Genomic DNA, 17,600 nt, shown 5'->3' with positions numbered 1-17,600 from the left:
CCACTAGTGCTTTCTTCTCTACCCTGAGTCCCACTGTGGTTTACCCGAATCCCTCTAGAGCCTTCCCACACAACCATTACCTCTCTCTCCAGCTACCACCACTCTCAAGGTAAAGGAGATAAGAATTTAGTAATCTGAGTAAAGTTTGTCTCTGAAACCAACTTTGGACTGATTATTTCAATAACGTTGATAAGATGTGTGATGCCATCTCTTAATCATATCATTTCAAAATATTGCCTATCGTTATGGTCATCTGTGACTTACGTGAAAGTCCCAGATCTTTGTTGATTTAAATAATACCCAATCCTCATCTACAGAGATGGCAGTCCCTAGCTGAAGTCAGAGTGTTTGCTAGCTGGCCATCATATGCATTCGTAACATTCTAGTAACTTTCTGAGTGCAGAAAGACCCCGATACAGTGCAGAGCCCCTGCTTCCAAGAAGCATCATCTCTTTACACAAAACAATTAGAAGACTGTATATCCTCATCCTCATTACAGAATCGACATTAACAAGAAATAATTGGAGCAATTCCAGTTGGCTTGGAGGGATTTCGTGAGGTTTTGTTGAGCAAAAACAGCAAGATGCAGAAAAGTATGTGTAGCATGATCTTTTTTTGATCAAAAACTCAATATATGCTATTGACACATATAGCATATATGATATGCTATTGATATAGCATAATCTATATATGTTTATGTCTCTATGTGATTATTTGAGCATGGAGAAAAATATGAACGAATTCCTACTAGGTTGTGAACATGGACTCTCCTGATGGCATGACAGATGATGTGTGGAGAGGGAAGGGGGGGGGAGGAAAATGAAATTCTCATATACACAAACACAAAAAAGGATGTATGACGTCCCATTTTTGCATTATGCAAAGCTATTTGTATACCTATGAAGATATTTTAACATTCGGTAAAAACGGCTTGTACTAATAAAAACAGAAAAGATATAGAAATGGAAGTCTTTCCTACCAGCAGCAGAATTCCTAAAAGAGAGACACTGGAAACATTATTTTACAAATCAGAATGAAAACAAGGAATTCCACTGTCACTGGTAAAATCAGCATCGTGTATAAAGTTGTGTCTAGTGTAATAATACAGAGACAAGTAATAGAAATAACTATGGGAACAGAGCAGATAAAAATATCACCATTGGCTCATCGTAGGTAGTTATGTAGCTTCAAAATCTAAACATAGTAGCTTTTAAAATGATTTGAATTAAAAGTAAAATAAAAGTGCTAAATGTTCAATAAACATTCAAATATCAGTAATTTTACGTGAGGTAAAAGAGTTAATGTCCATTATCAAAGATCTCATTCGTTAAAAACAACAAAAATACTCAGTCATAAACTTAAAGAGTGAGGTATATACCCTATAGTTTAAAATCACTCTACTAGGAGATACATGTTAAAGACAGCTACCAAAAATAGTAATTTGGGCTATGCAACAGCTTGCCTTAATTCTTTTTTTTAATGTTTTTTTTTTTTTTTTTAAATTCAGTTTGAGAAAGAGCAAGAGAATGTGTGCACATGAGTGGGGTAGAGACAGAGAGAGAAGGAGAGAGATGATCCCGAGCAGGCTTCATGCTTGGGGGCTCAATCCTAAGAACCATGAGATCATGAGCCGAAATCAAGGGTCAGGCACTTAACCAAATGAGCCACCCAGGTGCTCCATAAGCAATTCCTTCTAATAGTAATTAGATATTGGGACAGCGGTCTATCAAGGCTACTTATAACTCATGATAGGGAAACTTCATCATAAACATAAATGTCATCATAAGCATAAATAAAAACAAAAACACAAAGCATTTTCTTGTAAGATAGGAAAATATCTTGAATATATCGAGACATATACCATGTTGCTGGACAGGAAGTTCTCATAAAAATGTAATTCCTTCCTCAACCTATTTTCTAGATTTCATGTAATCCCAGTGAAGATTTGAATAGACGTTTTCTTAAAAGTAATATAAAACCCAGCTGAAATAATATGAACTGGTTAAGAATATACAAAATGTGGTTTGAAAACAAAGAAATTTATTTAAGCTAGACCATTTCCATGTGATTATAAACATATACATATATATAGCGACAATAACTCAACTCATGATCCTGTTTAAAAGTAGGAATATAGGGGCACCTGGGTGGCTCAGTTGGTTGAACGTCGAACTCTTGATTTCAGCTCAGGTCATGATTCCAAGGTCATGGGGTCAAGACCGGTATTGAGCTCTGTGCTGAGCGTGGAGCCTGCTTAAGTTCTCTTTCTCTTCTTCTCTCTCTCCCCCCATCCCCCCTCCCTCTCCCTCTGTCTTTTTCCCCTGCTCTTGTGCTCACTCTCTCAAATTAAAAAAAAATCTTAAAAAAAAAGGAATACAGATCCTAGGGATAGAAAAGAAAGCTCAAAAATAAATGCAAAAATTATAAAGATCAGATATCATAAGAGGAAATAAAAGAATTATTTCATAAAAGGTGCAAAGATAATAGACTTTGAATATAGAAGCATAATTCACATTTTACATTAAATATAAAAATAAAATTTAAACTAAGATTCATATAGAAAGCCACACCAAAAAGCCCAGAAAATAGAATTGAGTATCGGATCATTGGAAATACAATTTTCTTAGCTCTGAAGCAATGTAGTATGTAATAACGGAAGAAAAATATTCATATACTTGACATTTTTAAAAAATCTATACAATAAAAAAACTAAGGCACACTCTTCAGGAAAACATTTACAATAGGCACAATATTAATTGCAAGATATTAAAGCCAGGAGAAATTAAAATGAAAAACTCCAAGACACCGAAAAAGTGGGAGAAAGAAGCATATATTCTCACAAGAGGAGGTTTAGAGAGTTAGGCATAGTTAAGGAAATATGTTCAACTTCACTAGTTATCAAATAAAGACCAATTAAAATGATAAGATATGCTAACACCTAGTGTTGGCAAAGCCAATTAGCACAGCCTTTTTGGAGAGCAATTTGCTGTGATGTTTCCAAAGGCATAAGTATATTCATTCTGCTTGAAACACTAATTCCAGTCTGCAAATTCTGAAGAAGTAACTTAAAGGAAGGATTTCAAAAAAATTTCTGATCCTCTTGTCCTAGTGTTTGAGCAATGAAATGAATTTAAGGCCTATATGTATACAGGATGGTAGGTGATGTGATCATATGCTAAGATGTGTGTGAGGATATAAACTCTGGGTTGAAGAAGGCAGCATGAATAAGAGCTCAGCCATTTGCTAAAGGTGGGCTGATGGGAGTGGTTTAGGGTTCGTCCCTGGGCTCAGGTCTGCCAGAGGTGGTTTGGACTTCAGTTCAGTTGAAGCTGGTTCATAAGAACTTGCCTTCTCCAGCAAGACTGTATGACTGAGAAACCGAATGGGTTGAAAATGGAAAGATGGCAGTGACCCCAGTACTATAACAGACATAGCAAGCTTATCTGAAGACAAGACAGCAGAGTTTGAGGTGACCATACCGAAAGTCTGGGTGAAGGTCAGAAGTGTAACAGAAGATGGAGATCTCCCGGGCTGTCTGGGAGTGTAGTTCTTCATGGTAGGTGGTAGGGTTTCCAGTTCCTCTGCTCTCGTCTTCCTAATGCTTAGCTAGCTCCCCTTCCCACCAGATCCCTTTCCTGCACCTGATGCAAAAGGGGTTCACCATTGGCCTATTAACACCTTTAATTCCCTTTTTATCTGACCTTCATTTTCTTTTTTTTTAAACTGAAATATAATCACATATGACATTGTGTAAGTTTAACGTGTACCATGGGTTGGTTTGATACATGATGTATTGCCACATATGATTACCACCCTAACATTAGCCAACACCTCTGTTACATCACATAATTAGCATTTTCTTTTTCGTGGTGGGATAATTTTCCTTTTTCAACATAAGAACTGGCTGCCTTGTTTCTTTAGATCATTCACTTGGGAAAAAGTTGCTTTAGGGGAAATTTCAAGATTTTCTTTTTGTGTCCATTTGTGTACACATACACATACACAAACGCATGTAGCCTCCCTCCCCGAAACTTTAATCATATGTTTGATCACAAATAAAACCTTAATGTTAAAAGTAGATTTTGTAGATCACCTTCTTTAACTATAGTAACATTACCAGTAAGAAATAAAGAAATGAAAAATATAACTTAAAACCTGGGAAATCAAGGTACATCCTCTTAAATAAACCCTGGACCAAGCCGAAATGAAAAAAAAAAAAATCATGTGTTTAGATGGGACTACTTAATACCACAAATATATAAGACCTCCTGAAATGGATGGATATATTTAGTACAATTCCAATTAAATTCATCATCTCCTCACCCCATTTAAATAAAATAATCTTAAAGGTTAGAAGAATAATATCTAGGAGATGCTAAGAAAATTATGAAAAGAAAGCTAAATAAGTCGAGATTTGCCTTTTCTGATGTTAAATATATTTAAAGTCACAGTAGTAAAAGCTTGACACTGGAATAGAAGTAAATCAATAGGTAATTGAAACAGAGAAGAAATCAGAAATAGATTCCAAGTATAGGGTAATTTAATATATGACAAAAGTGGTATTTCAGTTCTGTGGGGGAAAGGAGGGCATTTTTTAAAGTAAACAGTTATGACATAGCTGATTAACCATCTGGATGAAAATAAAGTTTGGACCCTTACCTCATACTGTATACAAAAATAAATTCCAGACAGATTACATACGTAAGTTTAACAAACAAAACAAAGATGGTGAAACAATTTAATATTTGTCTACAAGCTGAAGTTTGAGAATAACTTTATAAACAAGACAAAAACCCTGTTTTGATTACATAAAAACATGTCATGTGGGGTAAAAGATACCACACATACAAGTTGCAAGACAAACAGTAGATTAGGAGAAAATATGTGTCAGAAATAGGACAGATAAGGATTAATATCTTATACTATACAGAGAGCTCTTAAAACTTGATAAGAAAAATATACACAGAGCCGAAAAGTGGTCTAAGAATATGAATATGTGATTCACGAAAGGGCAAATCAAATAGTTGATAAAATGCCCTTTCTTTATATCCGCCGTTGGAGAGATTCTCTTTCTCTAGGATGGATGGGGAGGGAGCCAGAACGGGGGTGCGGTTCCTGAATTCTCTTCTTCCCCACACAGACTGCGGTGACTGTGGTCGGAAGCTTCTCTCCCAGACGGTCGGAGTGGGCGTGCCTGGTGAGGAATGTGGACACGGGCAGGGAGCTCTGCAAGGGTAGAAGCCCACCAGGCAGGATCTGCACCTGCAACATCCCAACCAGAGCAGCCTACAAAGGTAAGCGGGCTCTCTGCTCTTTGTGTTTGAAAGTGAAGAAGGCAAGGGAACCTCTTGAGTTCAGATTGCCCAGGAAGCAAGTGGAATGTCAGAGAATCTGTATTTTCCCACCCTTAGGACTCCCTGTCTGCTTACCTCCTGCTCTCCGCTCGGTCTTGCTCACCCCTGCTCTACCTAATCCATGACTCCAGGATCTCACTCTGACATGTGACTGGAGAATGACAGCTGGGTGGGAGAGTGGAGTAACGCTCATTGGACTGACCCTACCCAAACGTCTCAGATAATTTCAGAGAGCTGAGAAGCTGGGAATGCCCTGGGTGAGATGAGAAAAGAGAATAGCCAGTGTTCTGTCATCTTAAGATCATTGCATTCATTCAGAAAGGAAGTATTTATTGAATATCTGTGATGTGCCGGGCACTGTGCTAGGTGGCAGGGATACAGGACCAAACAAGACAGACGTGGTCCTTGTTCACAGTATTTATAGGCTGTTGGAGTGAAGACAGACGAAGGGCTCGCTACAACGCAGTGTGTAAATGCAGGGGATGTAGAGAGTCTTGGGAAGCACAGGAAAAGGGCTCCTACCTGAACCTGGAGGGTCATTGGGAAACCAGGAAGGCTTCCTGGAGGATGAGTAGAGTTGAGCCAAAGAAAAGGAGGAAGAGTATTCCAGGCAGAGACCAACTAACCAGTGTGATGGTTAGAAAGAGAGAAAAGGCTTTGTTTGAAGAGCCGAAAGACGCTCTATATGGTGAAGGCAAATGAGGTAGGGAGAAATAGAAAGGAGAGTGGTAGAAAATGGATACCAGGGCGCCTGGGTAGCTCAGTTGGTTAAGTGTCTGGCTCTCGATTTTGGCTCAGGTCATGACGTTATGGTTTGTGAGATTGAGCCCCGTGTTGGGCTCTGTGCTGAGAGCGCAGAGCCTGTTTGGGATTCTCTGTCTCCCTCTCTCTCTGCCCCTCCCCCACTTGTTCTCATTCTCTTGTTCTCACTCCTTCTCCCCCCCGCCCCCCAAAAACAAACTTTTAAAAAAGAAAAAGAAAATGGATAGCAAAGGCGGCACAGAGTGTCTGGCACAAATTAGTCATTTACGATCAGTAAACTTTTGTTGAATGAATGAATGACCGAAGTGGAAGATGGCTGGAGGAGGGAAGGAGAGAGTTCTGGAAAAAACATAAGAAAAGCTGTTGCAGTGACCCGGGTGAGGGTGACAGTGAGAGCTGGCGCAGAGACAGACGGACATGGAGAGAAATGGATAGATTGCAGAGATGGTGAGGGATTACAGTGGATACACTGAGGACTGGTGAATCCCTGTGGACGAGAAGGCTAGAAGTAGGGTCACGTTACTGGTGCGCGCCTCCTGAAATGCGTGAAGATCACAGCGGAGCTAATCCCAGATCCCTCCAAAGGGAATTTAGTGCTCCAGGCCAGACATCCAAGCTTACAAAATGCCTCTCAGCCACTGGGCTCACGGTGGTTGTTTGGGATTGAGTTGCTTGGAAAATGATTTCAATTCTCCACTTTTCTTTGTTTACACCACGCAGCCTTTGTGATATGCTTCTAGTTAATTTTGCTCATTAAAATGCAGCTCTTGCTCATGTATAAAATCTGCTTCTCCAGTATTGGAGATCACCTCAAAAAGCTAGTTGGTTGCTTTTAGAGCCTCCATCAGTTGCACCTGACCTTTGCCTGCCCTTGTCTTTGAATGCCTTGCGTGTTCTGAGCCGGCAAACAGACTTACTTCCCACCTCTTGCACTCACCCAGTCAGTGGTCATTGCCAAACCTCTGTCCGTGCCCTCACCCCTTTCATCAATTCCTGTTGTTCTTCTCTTTTGAAACACGGGAGCAAAAGTCACCTCCTTCATAACAGCCCAGGGTATTTCTGGCACTCCCTGGGGCCCCCTCAGTCACCCCCATCTTGGTACCCAGGTGCTGCCTGGAACTCAGACCACTCTCACGGGACGTTTCCTTGACTCTCCTATCATTGTTGGGTGGTTTCCCCCCTAATCCATTTATATGCCTTCCTGAATAACTGTAAATGCTACCAGAGCAGAGATCAAATATATTAGTTTCCTTGTGATATTTCCCAGTAGTGTTTTGTGCACGCATAGCTGACATGAAGAAAATTACAGCTTTTCCTGGTGTTTGCCACCAAACATTGGAGATTCTACTGGAATGTATTTTCACTGGGAGTCTCTCCGTGCTTACTGTCCATATGTCCATTCTACTAACATTTACAAGTGGCTGTGCAAATGCTCTCGCTGAGAGGTCACGCCAGCCCTCCAAACCTCCTTGTCTTTACAACAGAGGGTTATCACACTTCACATATAATCACTTTGTGTGAGCGGAATTCGATGTGGCATCCTGGCTTTCACAGTGAATTTTAGTGCCGTAGAGAAGTATCTTCTCAGACTTTGAGAATCACACATGATTAAAATTTCAGTAAGAAAAGTAAGGAGGCCAACAAACTTAGGCCAACTCCATACTTTATCAGGTAAAGACTTCATTTTTAAAGCATCTTCCTCAGTCTCCATTGACTCAGCAAAGGAAGACGATATTGTACCAAGAGGGAGGACAGTGAAAACCTCACCGAGCACTGTGCCCGGGTGCAGGTTTTGAGAGCTGCTGCTCCAGGCTGCGGCAACCCGAACCTGGCTGTCTGTGATCGTTTCATGGGGAGTGTTGCCAACCACAGAGTCCCAGATGCTCCCCAAGTGTGTTATGTCTAGATCTCTGGAAGCGTGGCTCTGGACTCTGTATTTTCATCAATTTCTCAAATGATTCCGAGACACAGCTGGGTTTGGGAATCACCTTGGATAGGACATGTTAGTTAGAGACCTACAGGATATAGGACAGTTCTCTAATGCTGATTTGGCGGGTTTTTATCTTTCTTGTCTCTTTATTCTTTGGAGGGTGTTCTAGCCAATGAGTATGGTTTCAAAAGCAAGTAAGACAACTTTGATGGTAGATTAGGTGACCGTTGACTTCGAGAGGATCATGGATCCCAGCCCATGGGAACCACACCTAGAGTTTGTTAGGCAGACATTGGTAGTGTGGATTTTGCTGAAGGTACAGGATTTGCTCTCTAACATTCTGGTTATCATGTTCTAGGCAGTTCTTGCTTGGTGACTTGTTTTATGCTTATGCTGTGGCCAATTACAAGCTGAGATAGTGATCCCGGGGAGAGTATGAGATGTAAATGGGCTGTAAAATGGCTTTTTCCTAGTGATTATCTGTGGGAGGCTTGGAACGCGAGGTGGGCCCGGGTCTGTCTGGAGGCTTGTGCTGTGTGCTTCGGCTGCCTGATGTGAATGGCCCACGGGAAGGAACCACATACTGATTGAAATGTTAGCAAACAGCTGGCGTACCCCCACCCTCTATGCAAAGGAGGCAAAAATATTTATTTTTTGCATTTACAGCTTTGCTTGACGATAGCAGGACTCCACCGTAATTGACATTTTTTTCCCCCTTTGCTCCAGATGTTTTAGTTGTCAACGTGACGTTCTCCTTCGGTTCTTGGCATTTATCAAAAAGATTCAACTTTACCAACTGCTCATCATTAAGAGAGTAAGATTTTATTTGAAATTTAAATATTCTCTCATTGGTTTTAATTTATTTATATGCTTTACGCCTCCATTTCCTAAAGAACTCTTTTGCGGAGTAGAACTTTCTAAAGTGCCTTTTGGAGCATGGCCTGACGGGAGATAGGAGGGCCCTGGAGCTAAGAAGCCAGCTCGTTCAAGCCCTAATAAGTAAGGTGGAGCGGCGAAGGAGCAAAAAACTGTGCTTAAGTGTTGCTACCAACAGGGAAAATACCTTTTCCCCAGACCAATACGGCAGAAGGGGTGCTATGTTCTCCCCTGAGCCAAATGGCTGTGGGAATTTGAGTCAGGGGAGAGGATGTGAGCATGAGACCACGGAAATCATCAAGTAGAAGGCCAAGGTGAACTCTCTTTCATCTAAAGAACGTGTTAGGCGTGTCTGGGTGGTTCAGTCGATTGAGTATCAGACTTGGAGTTCGTGTGTTCAAGTCCCACATTGGGCTCACTGCTGTCGGCGCAGAGCCCACCTCAGATCCTGTGTCCCTTTCTCTCTGCCCCTTCCCCACTCACACTCTTTCTCTCAAAAATAAATAAAACACTTAAAAAAAAACATGTTAGCTCTGTTCCCCCACTTTTTTGTACCACCTTTTGCCCTGTTGGGTTGTGTACCTCCCCCGAGTCAGGGCCACACCTCACACCTTGCTTCTCGAGCAGACAAGACAGAGGAAATGTGTTTCTCAGATGCATGATTTTCCAGTCAAAAGGTGGGATGGAGGTTCCCATGGAAACAACGGGAAGCTGTCTTATTAGTGATTCTATATATTAGTGATTCTATAGCTCATATAGCTCATAGCTCTATAGTGGTTTGATTGACCAACTGTGTGGGCATCGAAGNTTTTGCCCTGTTGGGTTGTGTACCTCCCCCGAGTCAGGGCCACACCTCACACCTTGCTTCTCGAGCAGACAAGACAGAGGAAATGTGTTTCTCAGATGCATGATTTTCCAGTCAAAAGGTGGGATGGAGGTTCCCATGGAAACAACGGGAAGCTGTCTTATTAGTGATTCTATAGCTCATTCAGTGGTTTGATTGACCAACTGTGTGGGCATCGAATGTTTCTTTTGGCCTGGGAACCACTGTTGCTGTGGGGAAAATGAATTCAGACTCGAAACTGGGCTGGAGGGCCGCTCTACAGCTATCCGAACAGGGGCCTCTGGACCTCATCTTCACCCCGGGGTACTCTGAAAGGGGGACTGAGTTCAGTTGTTTCTCACAGACAAACCGAATGAATATAGGGAGCGGGGAGAAAGCAGAGTTGATACAGAAAGCCTCAGAAGGCTGTGAAAATAGGAAAAGAGGGAGAGAGTTAACAAAGAAGTTTATAGTTCAAAGAGAGGTGAAACAAAAAGCAGGTCCCCCATACCCGGGGTAGAGGCCAGGGCGGAAGGAAGTGACTTGCCCTGGGGCCCACAATTAGGTAATTAAGAACCAGACCTCACACCCACAGCTCCCCAGAGAGTGAGTGTGTTCTTTCCTTGAGTACCTGCTTCCCTTAGTACAGTACTTAGTACAGTACTCACACCTGAGGGGCGGCGATGGAAATGCAAATCACAAGCCTGCCTCTAGCTCTAAACTTAGGTGGCTGGATGAACATTCCAGTGAGTCTGCACTTTCTATAGGTCAGAATCTCCAAATGCTTTGACATTTCTTAGAGAATCTGTAAGATATGAATGGTGTCCCCTCTCCCTACACTGACCCTCTCACTGTCCCAGGCTGAGTCTTCCTCCCCTGGCCTCCCAGGGCTGTCTTTCCAGACCAGCCTCAGAGTCTGTTTTTACTGTCCCTTCAACTCTGATTTTCCTGCAACATGCTTTTCAAGTCCTCTGCTGTTACCTTACATGATAGGTTATTTGATTAGGAGACACGGTTCTTCATCCATAATGTGGTTAAAAGGCAAACAGTGGCACCCCATTTCCTCTACTTGCCAAGTGATACTTTTGGTCTCGCACCTTCCAGGCGGTTGGGGGTGTTGGTTACTGCTCCGGTGAGTGAGGGTGGGGCTGGGGAGAGGGCGGAGGAGACAGGAAAGTGAGTCTCCAGAGGGAAACTTACCTGAGGGCAGACAAATAGCAGAACTGGATTCAGAAACAGAGCCAGTGGGTTCCTGTTATCTACCGGCACAGCAGGTGACCCTGGCTTCAGGTTGCCATGGCAACACCCCCCAAAGGCATCCATCTGCCCTGAGGGCTGCCCAGAGCAGGGCACAAAGTCGGTGCTCTAGCCCCGGCCTCAGAGGACTGTCCTCGCTCCCCTCGGTTCATCACACTCTGTCCAGGGATTTTTTTTTTTCTTTCTTCTTTTAAATGCTTGCACACTGCATCCCAGAGGGAGATGCTAGGATACGAACATTTTCCTTAAAATGTAGGAATTAAGTTGGTTTTCCGTGTTGCCAGGTGCCCGGTATGTATTGGAACTGGCTGTGCTTGGTGTAAAAGTGAGAGAAAGTGTATCCACCCCTTCACAGCCTGTGACCCATCTGATTACAAGACAAACCAGGTAAAGTGCCATTTTTGGTATTACGAGGTTTAATCCGGAATAAGGGTTTCCAACCGCCCCGTCCCAGTCTGTCCTTTGTGTTTGTTTCAAACTCTGAATTTCCCATCTGTTTGGATGTTGAGGGGATGTTCTTCATTTCAGGAACACTGTCAAGGTGCTGTTGAGAAACAAGAGTCATCCAAGACTGCGGGAGGAGGAAGATTCGCCGATGATAGGAGTGATAGAGTCAGCACGGGCTTGCAGGTCAGACCCTGGGTTTGTGCTGATCATGGGAAAAGTCCCCTCCAGATGACAATAACAACTCCTGCTACTTTGGGTTCCTTTTAAAAATTCCCTGTTTGACTTTCTACAAAAATTCCCTTTTTTGCTTTTGCTTTTTAACCAAGTTTCATGTAATTGGCTCAATACATCAAAGGCTGCACACTCACATAAAAGAAATTAAAATTCTGTAATTATGAAAAATGATATTGTTCCAGGAGGAGTGGAATTTTAAAGGTGACTTTGTGGCTAGCTCGGAAGGAGTTAGAAGGAAGCATATAGCACATGGCACTGAGGGGATTTCGATTCGAACCATGTATTACGGTTGCATTCCTGGGGGTTATGCAGCATCTATGCAAAGTATACAAACTCTCCTCATTCCGATTGCCTGTCTTTACTTTACAGAGATGATCTAACCCTGAGCTAATAGTGCCAAAACAAAGAGTTGTTTCCATATGATATATACATATATATATATCCTTCCATCCGTCCATCCATACATACACATACATCACTCCCCATTACCCCCCAAATTTTTTTCATGGGAAGATATTTTCCATGCAATTTCCTTGGAAATTCCTCTTATTTTTGTCATCTTATAGTAAATCACCAAGTTCCACCAACAGACATGTTCGAAAAGAAAGGCTATAACCATGTAAATGTTTCTGGGCAGAAAATAGTGGCCATGCTTAGAGTGGCTGGCTTCAATGAGGTGACAGAACTTAACTGAGCATGTGCTATGTGGTGACAAACAAGAAAGTGTAAGTTCTTGCTTTTATTAATCAAGAGGTGTAGCAGGATCAGACAAATTAAAAACATTTTTTTTTCTAAAAAAAAAAGGCTCAGTTTTCTATTTCATGACTAAGCTATGGCTTTGATGTATCCATTTGCTGTTATTTAAGGTCAAGTGCCAATATAGATAAGTAGCACATTTTTCATCGCTACTGAAAAGTTGATAGTAACTTTAGGTGAATAACTAACAGGCAGAGGGAATGTGAATCAGGATGGATTATGAAGTTAATTAAAGGCATTTGAAAGGCTTGGTGTGCCAATATCTCCAGATCTGAAAAGTCTTTGAGGTTTTATTAAGTGGCGGTCTTCTCTTCTCTTCCCATTGGCTTATAAAACGAAGGCATAGTGACCGGTATTTGGATCAAGGAGGCGGTGGCTTTTTTAAAAAATTAAATTTCTCTTTTGTTGTCATTTCAGTTCTTTCTTTCAATTTTAGTAAAGCACACCTAACACAGTTTACCTTCTTTGCCACTTTTAAGTGTACACCTCAGTAGTGTTAAGTACCTTCACACCGTGGTGCAGCCATCAGCACCATCCAACCCCAGAATACATTTCATCTTGCAAAACTGAAACCTCGTACCCATTATAAAACAACTTCCCGTTTTCTCTTCCCCCTCCCTGAGCCCCTGGCAACCACCGTTCTACTTCCTCTCTCTATGAATTTGATTACACTAGGGACTTCATATAAGTAGAATCATATAGGATTTGACTTCTTGTGATTGGCTTATCTCATTTAACATAATGCCCTCCGGGTTCATGCATATTATAGCATGGGCCAGAATTTCCTTATTTTTAATGCTGAAAAATATTCCACTGTATGTACATACTACATTTTGTTTATGCATTCATCTGTGGGGTGGACACCTGGGTTGCCTCGACCGTTTGGCTATTGTAAATAATGCTGCTATAAACATAGGTGTACAGATGTCTCTTGAAGACTGTTCTCGATTCTTTTGGGTATGTATCCAAAAGGGAAATTGCTTAATCATAGGGTAATTCTATTTTTAATTTTCGAGAGGAATGGCATGCAGTTTTTCATAGTAGCCTGCCATTTTAGATTCCAACCAACAGTGTGCAAGCATTCCAGTCTCTCCACATCCTCCCAGCTCTTGTGATTTTTGCGTTTCTGTTGTTGTTTTAATGGTAGCCATTGTAAGTAGATACAAGGTGGTATTCCATTGTGGTTTTAATTTGTATTTCCCTAAAGATTATTGATATTGAGCATCTTATAATGTGTTTGGTGGCCATCTGTGTATCTTCTTTGGAGAAACGTCTGTTCAGGTCCTTTGCCCATTCTTTAATCAGGTTGTTTGATTTTGTTGTTGTTATTGAGTTATAGGAGTTTTTTTTAATACATTCTGGATATCTTATCAGATATATGATTTGCAGATATTTTCTCCCATTCCATAGGTTGCCTTTTCACTCTGTTGATAATTTCCTTTGATGCACAGAAGTTTTTAATTCTGTTGAAGTCCAGTTTATCTCTCTTTTTTTAAATCTGTGCTTTGGGTGCCCTATCTGAGAAACCATTGCCAAATCCATCGTCATAAAGCTTTTCTCCCATATTTTCTTCTAAGTATTTTATAGGTTTTTTTTTTAATGTTTTAATTGTTATTCATTTTTTTGAGTGAGAGAGAGAGAGAGAAACAGCAAGAGGGGGGGGGGGGCAGAGAGAGAGACAGACACAGAATCCAAAGCAGGCTCCAGGCTCTGAGCTGTCAGCATAGAGCCTGACATGGGGCTTGAACTCACAAGCTGTGAGATCATGACCTGAGCAGAGGTCTGATGCTCAACCGACTAAGCCACCTGGGCGCCCCATAGGTTTTTTTTTTTTGTTTTTGTTTTTTTAATGTTTGTTTATTTTGAGAAAGAGAGAGCAGGGGAGGGGCAGAGGCAGAGGGAGAGAGAATCTGAAGCAGACTCCATGCCCAGCACAGAGTCCAGTGTGGGGACTGATCCCACCAACCAGGAGATCACAATCTGAGCCAAAACCCAGAGTTGGACAATCAACGGACTGAGCCCTGAGGTATCCCAAGATTTACATAGTTTTAATTCTTACATTTAGGTGTTTGATCCATTTTGGGTTAATTTTCATATAGGGCATGAGGTAAGGATCCAACTTCATTCTTTCCCATGTGCATATCCAGTTCTCCCAACACCATCTGTTGAAAGGATTGTCCTTTTCCTATTTAATGACCTTCTCTCCCTTATCAAAAACCATTTGGCCAGATATGCAAGGGTTTCCTTCTGGGCTATCTGTTCTGTTCCAGTCTTCTGTAGGTCTGTCTTTACACCCATGTCACACTGTTTTGATTCCTGTAGCTTTGTAATAAGTTTTGAAACCAGAAAGTGTGAGTCTTCCAACTTTTCTTTTTTATGACTCTCTGGGAAAAAGTTAAACTTTTTATTTTGAGATAATTGTAGATTCACATGTACTTGTAAGAAAATAACACAGAGAGACCTTCCATATCTTTTACCCAGTCTCCCCCAATAGTAACATCTTGCAAAACCCATAACACAGTATCATAATCAGGATACTGACAGTGACAATAGTCAAGGGGCAGACTAGCTCTGTCACCACACCCCCTTCCCTCCTCCCTCCCACTTCCCATTTCTGACCCCTGGTATCTACTAATCTATTCTCCACTTCTATAATTGTACCATTTCAAAGAGTCTATTTAAATGGAATCATCCAGATGTGCCCTTTTGGGATTGGCCTTTTTAACTCAACATAATTCTCTGGAAATTCATCTAAGTTCTTTTATGGATCAATAGTGTGTTCCCTTTTATTGCTGAGTGGTGGTCTAGGCAATGACTTTTAAAATTTCTTTTATGTTAAAAAAAAAAAAAAAAAAAACCAAGTCACTGCATCCTGGTTTCCTGCATTGTGTCTCTCTGTTCCTTTTGACCTTTGACACCATGTGGTTAAAAGAACTGGCTGAAAATAACCAAAAGCCCAGGCCTGTTTTTAGTGCTGCTGTGTGAATGACCCTTCTTACTTTGGAGCAAGGTATTTTGTTGATCCTGGAATGTTTTTAATATGTGGCTTAGAACAGAGTCTTCTTGATTTTGGATCGTAGGGAATGGAGTAGTATTGGTCGCAGGAAGGGTTTCTCACGCTCCGGCGTACACCACTCTCTTTCATCATCATGTGGATGTGTAAATCTGCGTTTCCTGCCCGGGTCTTGTGTTGGCGTCGAATGAAGTGCTGAACACTTTTCCTGGCAGAGGAGCCACGGGGAGCTTTCCCTCAATGCGTCTCCCCACATCACCTGTGTATCGAGTGCTTCCCATTGGCCAGGCACTGGAGACAGCAGCTGTGGATGGTACAGACACGGCCTTGGGCTTCACGATGCCGAGCTGGGGTTAGCTCTTCCTGCAGGTGTGTATTGAGCACCCAGTAGAAGCCATTATATTGAGCTTCATGGATACCATGAGGGGGACACAGATGAATCAAACCATGTGTTGCTGTCAATCTCAAGAATCTTCTACATAAGTACACACGTAAGAATAGAAGATTAAAAAAAAACTAACATAGGGGAAGTACCAGAAAGTACACAAACCCAGAGAGCCTCTGTGCCTGCGGACTTGTCTTAGTCATTCCTGTTTATTTAAGCCCCGTGCCTGGCAGCTAAAAGCACTTAATCAGTGTGGTTGGTTAGGGCTTTGATTGATGGATGGATTGATAGACAGAGATGGCATTTCAGCCAGCCGTTGAGGGATGAGACACATGAAGACAGAGGAGTGGGTATTCTAAAGCAGAGGGGCCAGCATAGACAGAAGCATGTGCGTCACCAGAAAATTCCAGGGCATCTAGGATAGGAGACCCCAAGTAATTGAATTGCCTGGAACAGAAGGATGCAGGAAGCTGTGGGACCCAAGGCCTAAACGACCCAGTGGCCTGCCTCTCTGGGGCCTTCCATGCCAGGCCCAGGAGTTTTGGGTTTGTTCTTCAGCAGCAATAGGATGCTACTCAAGACGTTTGTCTTTTAGTGTACGCATTTGCTCATCCCAGGACACAGTACGTAGGACACGGGGCTCCCGGTGCAATTGCGGTTTGGGCCCGTTGCCCTCACAGTTCCACGACTGTATCCCCAGTCTCTTTACCCGGTCTACACACGTGTGCTGTCATTTAGCGGGAGAGGCTGCATTAAGAAAAGGATTAAGGAAAGGCACCACCAAAAGAGGGAAATGAACTCAAAACCCTATGCTTGCTCTTCAGATGAGAAGTATTTTCAGCTCTGAAGGCCAGTCTCTCTCAGACGGTTGGCCCAGTCGCTGGGCGCTCACCTCTTTTCCTTCCTTTTCTTTAACAGTCTTCTATCTGGAGCCTCCACCTGCTGAGGGAAGAGGTGGCTGGTCTCTGCTTCCTGTTCTCAAAGAAGGGCTATGAAGCTCGATGATACAGTTTGGTTGTAATATTTGTTATTCCTTGCAGTGTGCTTATCTCTCTCGAGTGGAAATACACCCTACGAAGCCCTGTCTCATGCTCTCTGGGGATTTACGTTCACGTGGTTCTTTATTTTTCTTCCTCACGCCATCTGAATGTGCGTTTTAATTTCTCGCAGGCAATCCACATTGACTCTTTCAGAGACCTTGCCTCTAAAAGTGAAATTAAGTTTAATATAGACCTTGTTGAGTAGCTTCTATGGGCATAGCATGTGCTAGGTGCTGTGGGATTCACTTGCAATTGTTCATGTACCCGTGCATTTAAAATGTGTTTATTGAGGGGCCCCTGGGTGGCTCAGTCAGTTAAGCAACCGACTCCAGCTCAGGTCATGATCTCACAGTTCGTGGGTTCGAGCCCTGTGTTAGGCTCTGTGCTGACAGCTCAGGGCCTGGAGCCTGCATCAGATTCTGTGCCTCCCTCTCTCTCTTTCCCTCCCCTGCTCGAGCTCTGTCTCTCTTAAAAATAAATAAACCATGAACAATTTTTAAAATATGTTTACTGAGCACCTACTGTGTGCGTCTAGACAGGTGATCACAGTGTGTGTCCTCATGGAGCTCATGCTATAGAACTTTTAATATTTTGGAGGAAGTAAAATTCATTTTCATGAAGCAGTTGAGTGTGTACAACAGAAGAAGATGTAAGAAGGAATTCCAGAACTCACTACATTGAATAGTGGTGGCCCATATTTGTTGAGCCGATGCTATATCCTGA

General features: G+C 42.2%; 1 protein-coding gene across 1 annotated transcript in view; it reads left to right on the top strand.

The window, feature by feature from the left end:
- Positions 1–17,600, top strand: part of PLXNC1 (plexin C1) — a 147,300-nt gene that overhangs the window by 62,436 nt on the left and 67,264 nt on the right. The window contains exons 7-10 of the mRNA XM_077772186.1: positions 5,141–5,294; positions 8,773–8,860; positions 11,287–11,389; positions 11,531–11,632. Of these exons, the coding sequence (XP_077628312.1) occupies positions 5,141–5,294; positions 8,773–8,860; positions 11,287–11,389; positions 11,531–11,632 (447 nt within the window). The remainder of the gene's footprint in view (positions 1–5,140; positions 5,295–8,772; positions 8,861–11,286; positions 11,390–11,530; positions 11,633–17,600) is intronic.

Source organism: Crocuta crocuta, unplaced genomic scaffold, assembly GCF_008692635.1.
Source record: "Crocuta crocuta isolate KB4526 unplaced genomic scaffold, BGI_CrCroc_1.0 scaffold216, whole genome shotgun sequence".
In the NCBI taxonomy this organism is placed as follows: Eukaryota; Metazoa; Chordata; class Mammalia; order Carnivora; family Hyaenidae; genus Crocuta; species Crocuta crocuta.
Note: the sequence above shows the minus strand (reverse complement) of the source record. Positions and strands in the feature narration are given on the sequence as shown.